The sequence below is a fragment of the Vombatus ursinus genome, unplaced genomic scaffold, assembly GCF_900497805.2.
Source record: "Vombatus ursinus unplaced genomic scaffold, bare-nosed wombat genome assembly UNPS02001419.1, whole genome shotgun sequence".
Taxonomy (NCBI): Eukaryota; Metazoa; Chordata; class Mammalia; order Diprotodontia; family Vombatidae; genus Vombatus; species Vombatus ursinus.
In genome coordinates, this window is record NW_020941197.1 from 22,272,257 (window position 1) to 22,290,310 (window position 18,054).

The following is an 18,054-nucleotide window of genomic DNA, read 5'->3' on the forward strand; positions in this document are numbered from 1 at the left end:
ATATATATAGTTATTTGTTTGTGGCTATTATAGTTATATATAGTTATAGTATTATATATTATATATATAGTTAGTCTGTGCTATTACAGTTATACATAGTTACTATATATACTTACATATAGTTATAGTATTATATATTATATACATAGTTAGTCTGTGCTATTACAGTTATACATAGTTACTATATATATAGTTACATATAGTTATAGTATTATATATTATATATAATTATTAGTTTGAGGCTATTATAGTTATATATATTTATTATATAGAGTTATAATATTATATATTCAGATATATAGTTATTAGTTTATATATATAGTATATATATAGTATATATATATAGTTATTAACTTCTCCAATCTCATTTTCTTTATCTGTGATGGAAGGAGAAGAAGGCCTGCTGCACGTACCTCACAGGGCTATTAGGCAGATACAAAGAGATAATGGATAAAAAGTTCTTTGCCTGAGAATCAGGGATGACTGAGCTCATGTCCCCTGACTGTCATGGATAAGAGCCACCTATGGGATGGAATCACAGCTCCACTCAACATCTCTACACCAAAATCACTTTCATTATCTAATTCATCAAAATATTTCACATTTAATTAAACATTAAGGCTTATGTGTTGAAAGAACCAAACAGATTTGGATTCACTCATGTGGCAAAGTGGGTGGCAGGGAGAAGCACAAGACGGAGAGACAAAGAGAGACAGGCAGGCAAGCAGTCAGAGACAGGGAGAGGTGGAGAGCTAGAGAAAGGAAGAGAAAGAGAGAGAGGGAGAGACAGAGAGAGACAAGGAGATAGAGAGATAAAGGCAGAGACAGAGAAAGGAGAGAGACAGAGATGAGAGGAAGAGAGGGAGGGGGGAAGGGGAGAAGGGAGGGGAGGGGAAGGGAGAGGGAGAGGAAGAGGAAGAGGAGAAAGGGACAGAGAAATAAGGAGACAAAGACAAGGAGAGAGACAGACAGAGACAGGGAAAGAGACAAGCTGGCAGACAGAGACAGAGAGAGGGAGAGAGAAAGGAAAATCAGGGAGACAGAGGGAGAGACAGAGAGACAGAGACAGAGAGAGAGAGAGAGAAAATAGGATGAGCATTCATTGCTTGCTATGTGCCATTCACCGCTAAGCACAAGGGATATAAATACAAGCAAGCAAGATATTACCTCGCCTCAACAAGCTTACATTTTAATAAGAGAAAGCAAAATTCGAAGTTTTATTAGGTCCTTCTCTTATAAGGGTGAAAAAAAAAACCATTACAAGGATAAACTTGCTACAGCTTCCTTCTTATTAAGCATGAATTGCCTGTGACTGCTTTGGCATTCCCTTCCATGTGGACTGTTCACAATGAGGAGGATATTGATTACAATATTAATAAAAGCAGCAAGTTACTTTTATGGCATTAAGGTTTACAAGGAATTTTCTTCCCCAATAATCATGTGAGGAAGGTGGTATGCGGATTCTTAACCTCATTTTATAGAGAGATAACTTAAGTGATCATGGTCATGCAGCTAGTGAGTATCAGAGCTGAGATTTGAACACAGACCTCTTGACTCTAGTCAGTCAGTAGATAAATGTTTATTAAGCACCTACTGTGTGCTAAACATTGTGTTAAGCACTGGAGATACAAAGAAAAGCAATCCACGCTCAGTATTCTTTTCTCTCTATATTATTTCGCTGTTCATTAGCAACAACAGCACACATTTCTACAGTACGTTAAGGTTTACAAAGCACTTTCCTACAACAACTGTATGAGCGAGTATCAGTAGCAAGTATTTCTGGCCCCATTTTTACAGATGAAAATATTAAGGCTCAGAATTAAGCTTAAGATAACATAAGGTAATGGCAGAGGCTATATTCAAACCAAGACTTCCTCATTACAGGTTCAGTTCTCTTGCCTAAAGAAAGAAAAGGGAAATAAATACCTAAAATCTGTTCTCACTTTGCAGTTTGCAAATCAGTTTATATATTATCTAATTTAATATTCAAAACAACCTCGTGAGGTAGGTGCTATTATTCCCATTTTAGAGTTGAGGAAATTAAGGCAGAGAGCTGTAATTTGCCTGGGTCATACAGCCAGTATATGACCAAGACAGTATTGACTCCTGGTCCAGCGCTCTACCCACTAAGCCGATAGATACCTGGAAGAAGGGTTGTGGATGTTGTTTGTCGTTGTTGCTGTTACTGCTACTGCTGCTGCTGCTGTTGTTAATGACAATGACAGTGGTGGTGGTGCTGGTGGCCATGATAATGGTCATGTTATTTAAGCAATAGAACCTTGGTGTTTTTTTTTTCAGGACAGATTTATATTGGACTCAATTTTATTTCTAGGATTTAAGGAGCACCAGGAAAAGCATCTTCAACAGTAGAGCCAGATTTCTCTGTAATTTTCAATGAGTTAACTGTCTCTAGGCCCCAGGGATTCCAACAGCATAAATTTTCAGAGCCCCTCAGCAGTAGGGTTATTCATGAGTGCCCATTGTAAAGATGGAGAGAAGAGTTGAATTGGGCTAAGTGGATAGAGATCCATCAGTCAATTGTACAGATCTCTTGTCTTCTTCTTCTCCTCCGTTCCTGCCCCTGGAGAAGACATTGAGCTGAACTGGGGAGACTGGGCCAACCTGGGGTAGGCTGGAGTTTACAGCACCCCAAATAACCCCTGAAGGGTTAACTTAAGACCTGGAAACCTAGACTACAACATGTGTGCCACAGCAGCATTGGATAAATAAAAATGATAATTTTTAGTCAATCACTAGGCAGTTAGGTGGCACAGTGAATATACACTGAACCTGGAATCAGGAAGACCTGAGTTCAAATACAGCCTCAGACACTTATTAGTTACGTGTAAGCAAGTCACTCTGCCTCTGTTTGCCTCAGTGTCCTCATCTGTAAAATGGGGATAATAATAGCACTTAACTCTCAGGGATATTGTGAGAATAAAATAAGATAATGTGTGTAAAGGCTTTTCAAAACCTTAAGGTGGCTATGCAAATGCTAGTTATTATTGTCATCACCCTGGGCCAAAGTGCTAAGTAGGCAAAGTTCTCAGTCTTTCCATTTTCCTCTTCCTCTCCCCTGACGTCAACCCACTTAAGCTTATCCTCCCTCAGAACATTTTGTAGTTCAACATATTCTGTTCACCCAATATTCAGAAATTTCTAAATCATCGTCCTCTTCTCCACCCCACCCCATTTTTCTCTGCTTGTTTGGCACTTCACTGACATAGCCCCATTTTCTCATTGTAGCAAAAGTGATTGGAAAATAGATATGAAGCCTTTTGAGAGCTCCAAATGAACTACTAAAAGCTGCCACATATGTTAAATTCCACAAGGCAGAAAGCATGTGTGTGATGAGGCTATCAAAGGGACCGTGGAGGTTGACACTGACTTGTACTTGTGTCACCTTGGAGCGGTCTCTGACAAACCTGGGCCTCAATTTCCTCATTTGTAAAAGGAGTGACATAGGTTAGATGACCTCTTAAGGTCCTTCTACCTTTAAATCTATGATCTTATGGTCCTAAGATAAGATTCCTTTTCAAAATCATACAATCTAGCTATCATATTGCAGCCAGGATTCCTGCTTCATCTAAAGTTTGAACTAGACAACTTCTAGAGTCCTTTCCAATTCAGAGATTCTATATAATCTCTTTTCTACCCTCCACCCCCATTGTAATATTATGTCCCAACTATTGTAAACATAAAGGACTGAATGTGCCCAATTTGAGAATAAGCTGCCTGTTTAAAGATGGTGGGCTTGTTTGTTGGTTTGGTTGGAGTGGCGGCATTGCACGGTTCTGTCAGAAGATAAAAATTCCAAAGCCTGCTTTTTTCTGTCTGCAAGTGGTACAAGAAAAAGGTACGAGAAAAAAACAATCAGTCAATGAATGGTGTCTCTGGGATGAATTTTAACATCTCTCATCAAATTCCTCTTTTCCTCAGTGCCTTGTAATTTTCATGGCTCTGAATGAAACAAGTCTTTTAAAAATATTTTTAATGTTTTATTGATGTCTTTTGCTTTTATATTGTTATCATTTCAGGATCTTCCTCCTGCTATCAGATTGAACCCTCTTTTATTACACAGAAAAACAAGTAAGCAAAAGACCTGCCATGTATCTGACAGTGTATACGATATTCTGCCCTGGTGATCCCTTGCCTATGACTCAAAGAGGAAAGTGTATAGGGTTAGTTCTTAGTGGAGGTGGGGAGAGGTAGCAGAAGGTGGGCAGGGGTTGTAGACCTAACACACTTTTAGGTTTAATATGTACTATTAACATTTTCTTCATCACTTTCATAAGTCCAGATAATCAACAAAACAATAAATCAAGCCCTGATTCATGGCATCTGCTCATTCCTGATAGTGTAAACACTCACAACAAAAATTTAATGATCAGCTCTACCTGACTCCAGCTCACTTCTAGAAAACCATTTCATTATCTGTTTCCCTACACCATTATCGGATTTTCAGTTGCCCGTTTTAATGATCTTTTCGTTGCTGTAGTCATCGTGTACACTGTGACAGCTGTCCACCATGCCTAGAATGTTCTCCTTCTAACCTCGGACTCTTAGGATCCTTGGCTTCCTTTGAGATTCAAACTCAAGGGCTCCATCCTTCAAGAGGCCTTTGCTGATTCCCTCTCTTTCTCTACCTCCAGCTGCTAGTCCCCTCCAAGGTACCTACCATCCACTCTGTACTTATCTTGTAGCTACTGATTTATGTATATGCTGGCTCCCCCAGTAGAAGGGCAAGGGCAGAGACTACTTAGCACAGTACCTGGAACATAGTAGGCACTTAGTAAATATTTGTTGAGTGACTGATTAACTGGTTGATTGATTTGATTCATTGTCAAGACACAGACACCACCCAAGCAAGGAAACAGATTTTAGTCAAGAGACAAGACATGCGAGAGTACTCATGGTCTAATAATCAAGCACACAAGCTATAGAGAGTTGGTTTCAATAGCAACCCACTGGCTTTTGTCTCTTCTACTATAACATCATCAGGGGGGTACAATATGGTTGGAAAATATTTCAGTTTGATTGTTTTATGGCAGTGGTGACATTGAGCCATGAACATTCTCTTGCCTGCTGTCCTTGTTACCAATAGCCCATCTCTTAAAAATGACTGGCCTTGAGGGTATAATTCATCTAGTCATATTATTACCTAACTGTGCTCCCTTCTTACATCGTATTTGTTAAGGCAACTCTGCCTGCTCCATTTTCTTTTACTGGCACTCACTGTGTTCTCAGTCCTCAACATTATCATCTGGTATCTGCCAGAAATAAACATTTTCCCAAACACATCTATGACACTTATGTGGAAGCAGAAACAAAAACAGAGACATCAGAATGAACTGCCTTACCTTGTACGGACAAGATACCCAGAGCTGAGGCCATGAAGATGACGTGAAGGAATGCTTCATTTTTATACATGACTGGAGATCTCTTCATATCAGACGCCTATCAGGAGGGTGCGTGAGTCACTGGGTGCCCTGAGCTCTTCACTGGTGGCTCTGGTTGCATGCCTCAGCTGAGGCTCAGAAGTACAGATAACTGAGAAAAGAGAGGCAGCAAAGAGGGAAATAGGAAGAGCTCAGGTGCTTTGGGGGCAGCACAAACAAACAGAAATAGCATGGCACTCTCTCCTGTGGTTTCAGCTGCTTCTCAAAGCTAATGCTCATTTTCAAAAGCTCCAACCTGCAAAGCAGATTCAGCACATGACTAACTTCTTTCCTCTCAGCTACTTTTTAATCCTACTTTGAAGTTTTCTCAGTTTTGTTAGTGAAATGGAGTAATAAAACTTTAAAGAAATCTATATCATTTCAACCTTTAGATTGAGATTTTTAATCTAAGAAAGGTCAGAAAATATAGGGTGAAGAATCTTCTCCCCATTTTCACTACTGCAACCTGTGCTTCTGAAACAGCTTCTATTTGATAGCTTCATTGGTTTTTTGTTTTGCTTTGTTTTGGGTTGTTGTTGTCTTTTTTTTTTTCAAATGTCCGGTCGTTAATACATACCTGAAATATATACCTGACAAATAATAGTATCACTGCTGGTGGAAGAAGTAAACAATTAAGTGGGTTATAAATTGTGGTAAATCAAATGATGAGAAGTGCTTCCTTGGCTGGAAATCAAATCAACATAATAACAACAACCTCCTTGCAATTGATATTCAGCTGTTTCAATCATGCCTGACCCTTTGTGACTCCATTGGGATTTTCTTGGTGGAGATACTGGAGTGGTTTGCCATTTCCTTCTCCAGCTCATTTTACAGATAAGGAAACTGAGGCAGAGTTAAGCGACTTGCTCAAGGTCACATAGCTAGTAAGTATCTGAGGTTGGATTTGAACTCAGGCCTTCCTGACTCCAGGCCGGGTACTTTATCCATTGCACCACCTAGCTGCCCACTACCAACAAAAATAATAATAGCATTTATATAGCACATTAAGTTTTGCAAAGGACTCTAAAAATATTATCTCATTTTTTCCTCATAATAACCCTGGGAGGTAGGTGCTATTATTATGCTTATTTTATATATGTCAGTCAATAAGCATTTATTAAGTACCTACTAGGTAATGAGGAAACTGAGGTTGAAAGGTTGAGTTACCCAGAGTCACTCAACTATCAAGTATCTGAAGCTGGATATGAACTCGGGTCTTCCTGACTCCAGGTCCAGCATTCTATCTACTGCACCACCTAGTTAAAGCTTTGATTTCTGTAGGTAAATATCGATGTGCCAATAACATAAATTTCCATGAAGTGAGACAATGTGGTGCAATGGGTACAGCACTAGCTTTGGAGTCAGAGAATCTGGGTTCAAATACCAGCTAGGCCACATAGTGACTTTAGAGCTGTCCTTTCATGTCTTTAAGCTTCAATTTCTTCATCTGTAAAAGGATGTTGGATTATATTATCTATAAGGTCCCTTCTAGCTTTAAATCTGTGATCACTGCTGATACCTAAAGTAACAGGTGTTATACCATTTGTAAATAAACTTTAGACTGAGCATTTAACTTATTTTTATTTTTTTAATTTGTTTTAAGTTTTCAGCATTCACTTCTGTAAGATTTTGAGTTCTAATTTTCTCCCCCTTCCTCTGCTCCCTCCTCCCCAAGATGGCGTGCAATGTGATATAGGCCATACATGTACAGTCATATTAAACATATTTCCACATTAGTCATGTTGTAAAGAAGAATTAGTACCAAAGAGAAAAACCATGAGAAAAAATAAACAGAGAGAGAGAGAGAGAGAGAGAGAGAGAGAGAGTGAAAACATGCTTTGATCTGCATTCAGACTCCGTAGTTCTTTCTCTGGATGTGGATAGCATTTTCCACCATGAGTCTTTTGGAGTTGTTTTAGATTCTTGAATTGCTGAGAAGAGCTAAGCCTATCAAAGTTGGTCATTACACAATGTTGCTGTTAACTGTGTACAATGTTCTGGTTCTGCTCACTTCACTCAGCGTCAATTCATGTAATTCTCTCCAAGTTTTTCTGAAGTTTGCCTTTAGCATTTAATTTTTTAAAGATTTCATTTCCTTATATTTTATCTCCCTCATTTCCAAGGATCTCCCTTCCCCAACCCAACTCAGAGAGCCAACCTTGTGACAAAGAATGAAAGAGGAAAAGAAAATAAGTTCAGCAAAACTGACCAATACCGAAATCAAGGATGTGCAACATTCTACATTCATCGCCTCCTACCATTGCAAAGAATAGTACTTTTTCTCATTTTTTTCTACAAAGCCAAGCTTGATCATTATGTTTCTACAATATTTAGTTTAATTTTTTTTCCATTTACAAGGTCATAGTCATTTTACATATTGTTTTTCTAATTCTGCTCTCCTTTGCATCAGTTCATGTTTCTCTGTATTTGTCATATTCATTTCTTATAGTGAAGTGATATTCCATCGCTTCCCGGGAATCAGAGAACCTGGGCTCAAATTGTACCTTTAGTAAGTCATTTAACTTTGCTTAGCCTCAGTTTCCTTATCTGTAAAAGGAAAGGGTTGGATTAGATGGCTTCTAAGGTCTCTTCCTAAGATCCTATGATCCTATATACTATAATTTGTTTAGCTACTTCCAATTCCCCAGTTGATGGGTATATATTTTGTTCTAGTTCTTTGTTACTGCAAAAAGTGCTACTTTAAATATTTTGGCACACACAGAGAATATTCAGTAATTTTGATCTTATTGGAGTATATGCCTAACAGTGAAATCTCCAGGTCAAATGATGTGACATTTTAGCCACTTTCTTAGCATAATTTCTAGTTGTTTTCAACAAGTATTGGGTTATGAAGAGATTTTTATAAAAGGAAAAGGATCTATTTGTACAACAATATTTATAACAGCTCTTTTTGTGTTGGCAAGGAGTTGGAAATTGAGAGGATGCCCATCAATTGAACAAGTTGTGGTATATGAATGTGATGGAGACAATTGTACTATAAGAAATGATGAGCAGGAGCGTAGAATGAGAAGAGTTTATACAATGATAATATTATGAGGAAAAACAACTTTGAAAGACTGTAGAACTCTAATCAATGCAATACCATTAGTCCAAAAGAATGAAGATGAAATATAACTCACCTCCTGGCAGAAAGGTTATGAACTTAAAATGTGGAACCATACATTTTTTGGACTGGTTAATTGGTAACTTGTTTAGCCAGACTATGTAAAAATATGAGTGATTTATTTTTAATTTGATGAATGGAGGAGAAAGTAAGGAGAGGGACAGATTAATTTTAAAAATATTTGTTACCTGAAACAATAAAATAATATATATTTATTATATAAAAATAAAATGAAAGGACTAGAAAGATTTTTAAAAAGAAAATGCTAGGAGAGGATTCTGGGAAGATGGTGGAGAAGGTCAGAAAACTTTTGGCTCTCCAAATCTCAAAAAAAAACAAACCCAGAACATCACCTTAGAGCAGCAAAAACAAACACGAGGTGAAGCAGTTGTCCTCCTAAGACAATTTGAGAAGACCTCTAGGCCTGAGTAAAGTGCAAACTCCTCCAGGCCAACTCTGCAGAATCAAAACCCTGGGGACAGCTGGGTTGAGAGGAAGCCTCACCCTTAGAAAGTTTCATCTCAGAAGACAGTGTGTGTGTGTGTGTGTGTGTGTGTGTGTGTGTGTGTGTTTTGGGGGAGGAAGGGGGTGCTGAAGGCAGAGCAGGCAAAGATTGAAGGATCTTCCACTGTAGTGGGATGCCAAGCACAGTTGTGCTGACTAGATGAGACCCAGGCTGTGGCTGCAGGGAGGAGTTAGCAAACACCTAGTGAATGCATTAACAGAGAAACCGGTACCTGTTGGCTGTGGGCACTTGCAGGAGAGCAGAGTCCTTGGTTTCAGTTCTGGGGCAAAGAGGATAGTTGTAGTTTGCAGCTACCATCAGGGAGCAAGGTCATTTGCAGGATAGTATGGCTGGGGGCCCTATCTGTGGCTTAGGAGTGAAGAGGAGAGACCAAGGTTGGGACAGACTGAGACAGACCTCAGAAAATAACAGTAAGAGGACCTAAGGCTTGGGCATCATTCCCCATACCTCAGGAGTAAGCAAAGTAGAAAGAACTCAACCACAGATAATTACCATGGAGATAAGATTTGGGTTGATATCAAGAAGAAGATAATGGGGCTAAAAAAAAGCCACTCTTTTTTCAATGAGAAATGTCAAATGGTCCCAAGAACAAAAAGAGTTCTTGGAAGAACCTAAAAAGGACTTTAAAAATCAAATAAGAGAAATCAAGGAAAAATTAGAAGAAAAAAAAAGATCAATCCAAGAAAATCAAGAAAATTATGAAAAAAAGTCAACCAACTGGAAATAGAAACTTAAGGAAGAAAATAATTCCTTAAAAACAAGAATTGGACAAGAGGAGGCAGATGATGTTCTAAGACACCAAGAAATCATAAAACAAAATCAAAAGAATAAAAAAATAGAAGAGAAAGTGAAACATCTCATCAGAAAAACAACCAATCTGGAGAACAAATCAAGGAGAAATAATATAAGAATAGTCAGACTACCTTAAAATTATGATAAAAAAGAATCTTGATACAATATTAAACAAAATTATCAAGGAAAATTGCTCTGAAGTTCTAGAACAGGAAGGCAAAGTAGAAATAGAAAAAAATCTACTAATCACCACCTGAAAGAGATCCCAGGAGGAAAACTTAGAGGAATATCATAGCCAAGTTCCAAAGCTCCCAGGTTAAGGAGAAAGTATAGGAAACAACAAGGGAAAAAAATTAAATAAGGATTATGCAAGACCTAGCAGCTACTACATTGAAGGACTGTAAGTCTTGGAATACCATATTCTGTAGAACAAAAGAGCTGGGGTTACAACCAAGGGTAACTTACCCAGCAAAGTTAAGTATAATCCTGAATGGGGAAAAAAATGGATATTTAGCAAACTGAAATACTTTCAGGTTTTTGTAAGAAAAAAAATCCCAAAACTTAAGGGAAAGTTCAACATATAACAAACAGGAAAAATATAAGGTAAACATTAAAGACCAATTATAAGGCACTCAATAAGGTGAAATTGCTTACTTATATGTAAAAATACTATCAGTACTCTTATGACTGTCATCATTATTTGGGTAGTTTGAAATAAAGGGGTTGGCTGAGCTGAATATGATAAGGTGATTCTAAAAAAACTGTAGGGAGAGATTAAAAAGGAGTAATTATCTCATACAAATGCAGCATAAAAGGAAAAAAACTGATACAGAAGTTAGTAAGGAAGAGAGTGGGTAATGTTGGAACCTTACTCTCATTGGGAATGGGTTAAGGAGGGAACAACATATATATCTAGAAGGTTACAAAAGTCTTCTAAATTCAGAAAGCAATAAGAGGGCAAGAGGATAGGGTTGGGGGGAGAGGATAAGGAAGGGACTCTTAGAGGGGCAGGTAGATTAAGGAATAGAAGGGCAAAGTAGTGGGTAGAAATAAAGCAGAGAAATGAGGAAGGATAAGGTAAATAGGATGAGAAGGATAGTGAGGAAAAATAGGAAGAAGGAAAGTACATGACAAGTAATTGTAGTTTAGAATGTGAATGGGACTAATTTACCCATAAAATGTAAATGCAGATTAAAATCTTGAATACAACAATATGTTGCTTTCAGGAACATAAAAATGAGAGATGCACACAAAGATAGAATAAAGGGCAGGAGTATAATTTAGTATGTAATAAAAGCAAGGAGATTTATCATGATCTCAGACAAAGTTGAAGTTAAAATAGATTTAATCAAAAGTGAGAAATATAGAAACTATACTATGTGTCAGCAATATTACTCAATATTGTTTTAGACCATTTAAAATACCTAGAAAGTATAAAATACCTGAGTGCATGCCTGCCAAAACAGACACAGGAACTATATGAACATAAATATAAAACACTTTTTATACAAATAACCTCAGATCTAAATAAATGAAGTAATATTTATTGTTCATGGGTAGGTAAAGCCAAAATAATTTTTAAAATAACAATTTTACCTAACTAACCTATTTATTCAATGTCATCCCAATTCAATTACTAAAAATTTATTTTACTGAGTTAGAAAAAATAATAACAAAGTTCATTTGTAAGAACAAAAGGTCAGGAACTTCAAAGAAACCAGGGAAAAAAGATGTAAAGGAAGTAGGTTCATCAGTATCAGACCTTAAACTATAGTATAAAGTGAGAGCATTGTTCAAGTGTAAAAAGGATAATTTTAGTTATTTTAAATTAAAATTTTCTTGTATAAATAAAAGCTATATAACCAAGAATAGAAGGAATGCAGGAAATTGGGAGGGGGAAATCTTTCATAGATAATCTCTCAGATAGGATGTGATTATGTTGTGGTTTCATGGTGTGTTGTGGGATTGTCTCAAAGAACTCAGAGTCAGACCACCTCCAATTCAAGTATAGGCACTTATTGAGGATTAACACTCCTCAGAAGTATGCTAGGTTCCAAGAGGAACCAGCAACTTAGCAAGACAACACAGGCAAATTTATAATGTAATGATGCTGATTACACAACAGAAATTATGAATATTTAAAAGGCAGAAGGGATTTGATAAGGAATTAGTTGATAGGGGAGGGGTTCCTTCTATGGTTCAGTGGTGAAATATCCTGGTTGTGCTGCTTTCTGATTGGCTAGCTATTGTGGTTCTGTCTGGTCAAGATGGATAGTTACGTATTGTGGTCCTATCCTGGGCTAGATAGATGATGTGGAGTACATGGACACACCTGTTTAAACATAAGCATTGGGATCTGGGGGCAGTGGCTGCATTGAGTCTGGGGGTAGCTTTATTAGGATTCCATCATTCCCCTCTCAAAGAGCTGGGACCCAAATTCATTTGGGGAAAAAGGACAAAGGTTTTGGCTTCTACAGCTTTTTCAGGCTGAAAAGGGGTGTAAAGCTGTCTCTGCCTCGATGGGTCATAAGGAAGAGGTTGACTGGAACTGAGCATAAGTCACATCCAGGGGACGATGGATGGATATGAGCTACCAACTGTAGGTGAATGGCATGTAGTGTGGAAGACACAAATCTGACAAGCAAGTTTAATATGCAGGGCCCCAGAATTAAAGAGAAAGAAACCAAGAGCCCCATGAAACTATGTATTTTTGGCATACAGAATTATCTGCTCTTGTTACTTTCCCAAAAATTTCCACTTTGATTCCAATTCCTTTAGGAGGATCAGATGCTATTCAGGAACAACGCTCTTGCAAGTGGAGGTTTTCCATCCCTGGGTTCCATAGTTATACAAGATGAATTTGTTTACAAGAGGTTAACTTTACTCCAATTATAATACAAGACTTGGGAGGACACTTTAAATAATTAATTCCAAAACAGCGCATATCAATAAGTTTCTCTTTTTTTTATAGTAAAACATGTATGTATTTTTATTCCAGAAGTTACTTCCTTTAAGAAAATTGATTGCACTGAAATTCTTTTTCTCAACCAAACTGAAGATGTTTCTGATTTGATTTCAGTAATTATTAGAATACATCCCTCAAACAGTTGTACCAGTGCCCAATTATACTTATTTCATTTTGAAATATTTAAAGACCTTATTTCATACAGATAGATAGAATATCTATCTATCTATCTATCTATCTATCTATCTATCTATCTATCTAGTAACAGGCAGATGACTAGGCCAAGTACCCATTTGCTAAGTTGTTTAGGCTATAGAAAAGAATATCATTTTAGGCTGAATAGCTTAGATCTTAAATATACATTTTATTATAGTAGCTCAGATGTATCCCAGCCTTAGTCTATGGGATAATGATTAACATTGTATTTGTACCTTTGTTTCACAAACTTCTTTTCCCTTTGTCCAACTAATCCCATATCATTCAGAATGAATATTCTATTCTAAGGATTTATTCTTTCACCTGACTATGCAGAAAGGCAGATGGCAAGCCCAACTATTAATTTACTCAGTTGTTTGTGATATGGAATAACTACACATTTAGATCAAAAACAGCCAAATCTCACATACTGACCACTTATTCTGATTATAGAAATGTGCTATAAAAGGAAAAAGCAGGAATATGATTATACCAAATACTACAGGATAAAACATCCTTAGCTCTACTTGAATTCACTGTTAATCATGCAGTATCAATTTCACCTCATAGCCAGACTCAGGAATAGCCAGGTAGGAAACATTCATTTTCAAAGGAACACAATGGGGAAACTGAGCTAGGAGGGTCCTATCTTAGATTGAGGCTAAGATTGTCCTCTTGGCTTTTCCCAGAAGCAACCTCCACCTGTAACAGAATCACATTCCCTCTGAGTAGCTTGTGGCATTTTTCTCAAATACTGATTTAATATAGACAACTATATCTAAATTCAAACTCAAAATAAAATTAGGTTTAGTCTCAAGGGTTTTTACCTCAAATGACAAGTCTCACCAATTACAGCTTAGGGCTAGATATAATTATTTTTACTCTTATGGAGTTGCAATAAGCAATAAAATTTATTATGACTTAGATGCATAAGAAATTTCACTTAACATCTTTCACTAGTTTATACTTCTTTCTCTCCTTTCATCCTATCCCTCCTCACCAGTGTTTTGCTTCTGACCACTGCCTCCTGCAATCTCCTCTCCCTTCTATCAGCCCTTCCTCCATTTTCCCCTTTTCCCCTCCTTCTTCTGCCCTCCCTTCCATCTGCCCCTTCCTTTTCTTTCCCCTCCTACTTCCTTATATGGCAAGTAAATTTCTATACCCAACTTAGTGTTTATGTTATTCCCTCTTTAAGCCTAATCTGATAAGAGTAAGGTTCAAACAATGCTCACCCTCCACCATTCTTTCCCTCTACTGTAATAGGTCTTTTGTACCCTATCATGTGATGCAAATTACCCCATTCTGTCTCCCTCTTTCATCTTCTCCCAGTACAATCCTTTCTTTCACCTCTTATTTTTTTTTAATATCATCACTCAACTGATACCCACACCCTTTGTCTCTGTACACCCCTTCTAACTCCCTTGAGAGAGATAAAGTTCTCAAGAACTATAAGCAACATCTTCTCTTATAGGGATGTAGTTTAACCTTATTGAATAACATTTTTTCTTTCATGTTTACTTTTTTATGCTTCTCTTGAATCTTGTATTTGAAGATCAAATTTTCCATTTAGCTCTGGTCTTTTCATCAGGGAAGTTTGAAAGTTCCCTGTTTCATTGAATATCCATCTTTCCCCCTGAAAGATTATGCCCAATTTTGCTGGGTACTTGATTTGTGGTAGTAATCAAAGTTTATTTGCCTTCTGAAATATCATGTTCCAAGACCTCTGATCTTTTAATGAAGAATCTGCTAAGTCCTGTGTAATCCTGACTATAGCTACTTGATATTTGAATTGTTTCTTTCTGGATGCTTTCAGTATGTTCTCCTTGACCAGATAGTTCTGGAATTTGGCTACAATATTTCTTGGAATTTTCTTTTTGGGATCTCTTTCAGGAGGTTATTGGTGGATTCTTTCAGTGACTGTTTCTAGGATATCAGGGCAGTTTTTCATTATCTGAAAGATGCTGACCAGTCTTTCTCTCTCTCTCTCTCTCTCTCTCTCTTTCTCTCTCTCTCTCTCTCTCTCTCTCTCTCTCTCTTTCTCTGCTTTCAGCTAGTCCAATAAATATTAAATCATCTCTCCTGGATCTAATTTCCATGTCAGTTATTTTCCCCATGAGGTATTTTACATTTTCTTCTATTATTTCATTCTTTTAATTTTTTTTGTTCATTCTTAATGTCTCACAGAGTCATTAACTTCCACTTGCCCAATTCTAATTTTTGAGGAATTGTTTTCTTCAGTTAATTTTTGTACTTCCTTTCCCAAGTTGTTGACTTTCTCTTGCATATCTCTTATTTCTTTTCCCAATTTTTCTTCTACCTAGTTCCTATTTGATTTTTAAAATCCTTTTTAAACTCTTTCAAGAAGGCTTTTTGGACTTGAGACAAATTCATATTCCCCTTTGAGGTTTTGTATGTAGGCATTATGATGTTGTTGTCCTCTTCTGAGTTTGTTTTTTTCATCTTCTCTGTTGCCATAGTAGCTCTATGTGGTCATGGCTCTTCTCTGTTTATTGCCCATTTTAAAAAATTGAGCCCTGCTCCTAGGGCATGGGGGACACTGCCCCAAGCTTCTTGAGCTAGGTGCCACGGTCTTAGTCACTGTTTTTCTCCTGCAGGGCCTGAGGTGCTGGTAGCTTTCCCATACTGTTGAGGTCTAGAGGTTTAGGGGTGGACAAAATATGGAGAGCAAGAGATGTGGATCCTGCCTGAAAGAATTCAACCTAAGCCTTCTTTCAGCCAAAGACAACGTTTATTAAAGATACGCCATATTGGCCAGACTTGTAAGGAATAAACATTTGTGAGCTTTTTGGAGCCTTTAGCTAGACTCTTAAGAATCTGAGGCAGCATTCTCTTTCCTTAATCTGATCTGGAATGAGAGGAGTTAATAGAATCTGCTAAGATATTGTTAGCTGTTCTAACTTTTCACTGTAGCTTTAGGCTAGTCAGAGCTGGGACCAAAGAGAGAAGGATTTTAGGACTTTTTTTTTTCACTCAAGTAAACCATTTCTGCATCCATCCCTTAAAAGCTTCTGTGAGAATGGAAGCTTTGAACCTGCCAGTTAAGGTGAGTGGGAGGACTCTGGAAAAGATCCAGTGGCACCTAGTGCCCTCTCCCCCATATGGAGAGCTCAAAGGTTCATCTCTGAGGCATCTCATTTTCAAATCTATGCATTTTCCCAATTTATCCAAATAGTATAATAAATTCTAGCTTGTCTTAAATATCAAATTAGGATAGTCAATATTTCACTTAAAATTTAACCAGAATGAGTTCAATTACCTAGATCTATGTTCCAAATGGTATTATACAGACTCAGGAGTTAGAATTTTATTTATTTTTTTTTTTGGTGAGGCAATTGGGGTCAAGTGACTTGCCCAGAGTCACGCAGCTAGTGAGTGTTATGTGTCTGAGGTCAGATTTGAACTCATGCCTTCCTGACTCCAGGGCCCTCACTTTATCCACTGTGCCACCTAGCTGCCCCATGAGTTAGAATTTTAATGCTGTCACACAAACTTTTTCTCTTTCTGTGACCCAGGAAAGGGTTAGGTGCTAGTCCTATTCCAAAGTGTAGCCTTGAAACCTGCCTCTTTGATCAGGGAAGTGACACTTTTTCTCTTAGAGAAATGTGAGAAGAGAAATTTCTCCTTTCCCCTTTTTTTTTCCATCTGTCCTCTACATCTACAACTTGGCCAGAGTTCAAGAATGGAAAGAGAGAAAGTTTTTTTTTCTTCCAACAACTTTTCTTTAAGAGACACTCATCAATCTTTCCAGTCTAGCTACAGCCATCAGGAGTTTTTCTTTTCTGGCTGGCTGCATTTTAAATCTTACAAGGTTGGAGACTCAGAGATTTTTACACAGACACAGGGCAGACAAATACAAACAGATAGCTTTTCTTGGTCCTCTAGATTATATTGAGACCAGGCTCTATTACAGTTTAGTAGTCCCATGTGATGGGAACTGGAACTGAATGCCAGTAAGCCTAAGGAAATCCCCTACAGCCACATTCATCTCTTCAGTGACATCCCACCAGAAGAATAAAGAAAAAAAATGAGTTCAAAAAGAACTCTCCTCGAAATTCCCAGAGTGTCCTCTATCTAGAGGGAATTTGCCAGACTGCAAGGGCCCTGGGAGTTAGGGTCCAGATAATCCAATCAAGTCTTTATAGGACTTGAAGGACCTCCTCAGCAAAGATAAGGGGAAAAGATAGGCTTACCTTTGAATTAGAGAGGGTCTGAATCAGACACTCTGCTCCACATGGAGGGAGGATCAGAGTCAGAGATTCTGGGATGCCAAAAACTGTTGTGGCTTCATGGTGTGTTGTGGTGGCACCATCACAAAGAATTCAGAGTCAGACCACCTCTAATCCAAGCATAGGCATTCATTAAGCATTGATGCCCCCCAGAAGCAGGCTAGGTTCCAAGAGGAACTTCAGTGAAAGCAAGATGAATTTGTATAGGGGAAAGATGCAATTACATAACAGAAATTATGAATATTAAAAAGAAGGGATTTGTCAAGGGATTAGGTAATAGGAGAGAGGTCCCTTCTATGATTTGGTGGTCAAATATCCTGGTTATACTGCTTTTTGATTGTCTAGCTATTGTGGTCCTGTCTGGTCAAGATGGATGAGGTGCTTGTGGTTGAGTACATGGACACACCTCTTTAAACATGAGAATTAGATCTGGGGGCAGCAGTTAGCCAGGGGCAGTGGCTGTATTGAGTATGGGGGTAGCTTTATTAGGATTCCATCAATTGGATTGGAATATTGCTGTGGTGTAGAAACTGGTTGATTTAGAAAACCATGGAAAGACTTGGATATATGATGGAAGATGCTATCCACCTTCAGAGAAACAGATGATGGGAGGAAATTAGCATAGTACAGTCTTGCTTACATGTGCATGAGGGTATATGTGTATATATCTGTATGTTTATAGATCTCTCTCTCTCTCTCTTTATATATGTATATATATATATATATATATCCACATTTAATTGTAGCCTTCTTTAAGGTGGGGGGAG

The 18,054-nt window shown here is 37.7% G+C and overlaps 1 protein-coding gene across 3 annotated transcripts in view; it reads right to left on the reverse strand.

Annotated features, from left to right (window-relative positions):
* The window catches only part of BTLA (B and T lymphocyte associated), a 48,646-nt gene extending 42,980 nt beyond the window's left edge, over positions 1-5,666 (reverse strand). The window contains exon 1 of one of the 3 annotated variants that reach the window (XM_027867393.1): positions 5,361-5,659. In XM_027867393.1, coding sequence (XP_027723194.1) covers positions 5,361-5,448 — 88 coding nt within the window. In that variant the 5' untranslated portion in view covers positions 5,449-5,659. Of the gene's footprint in view, positions 1-5,360 lie in introns of all 3 variants that reach the window. The other 2 variants (XM_027867383.1, XM_027867374.1) reach the window with 2 other exon arrangements.
* Positions 5,667-18,054: the final 12,388 nt, after the last annotated feature.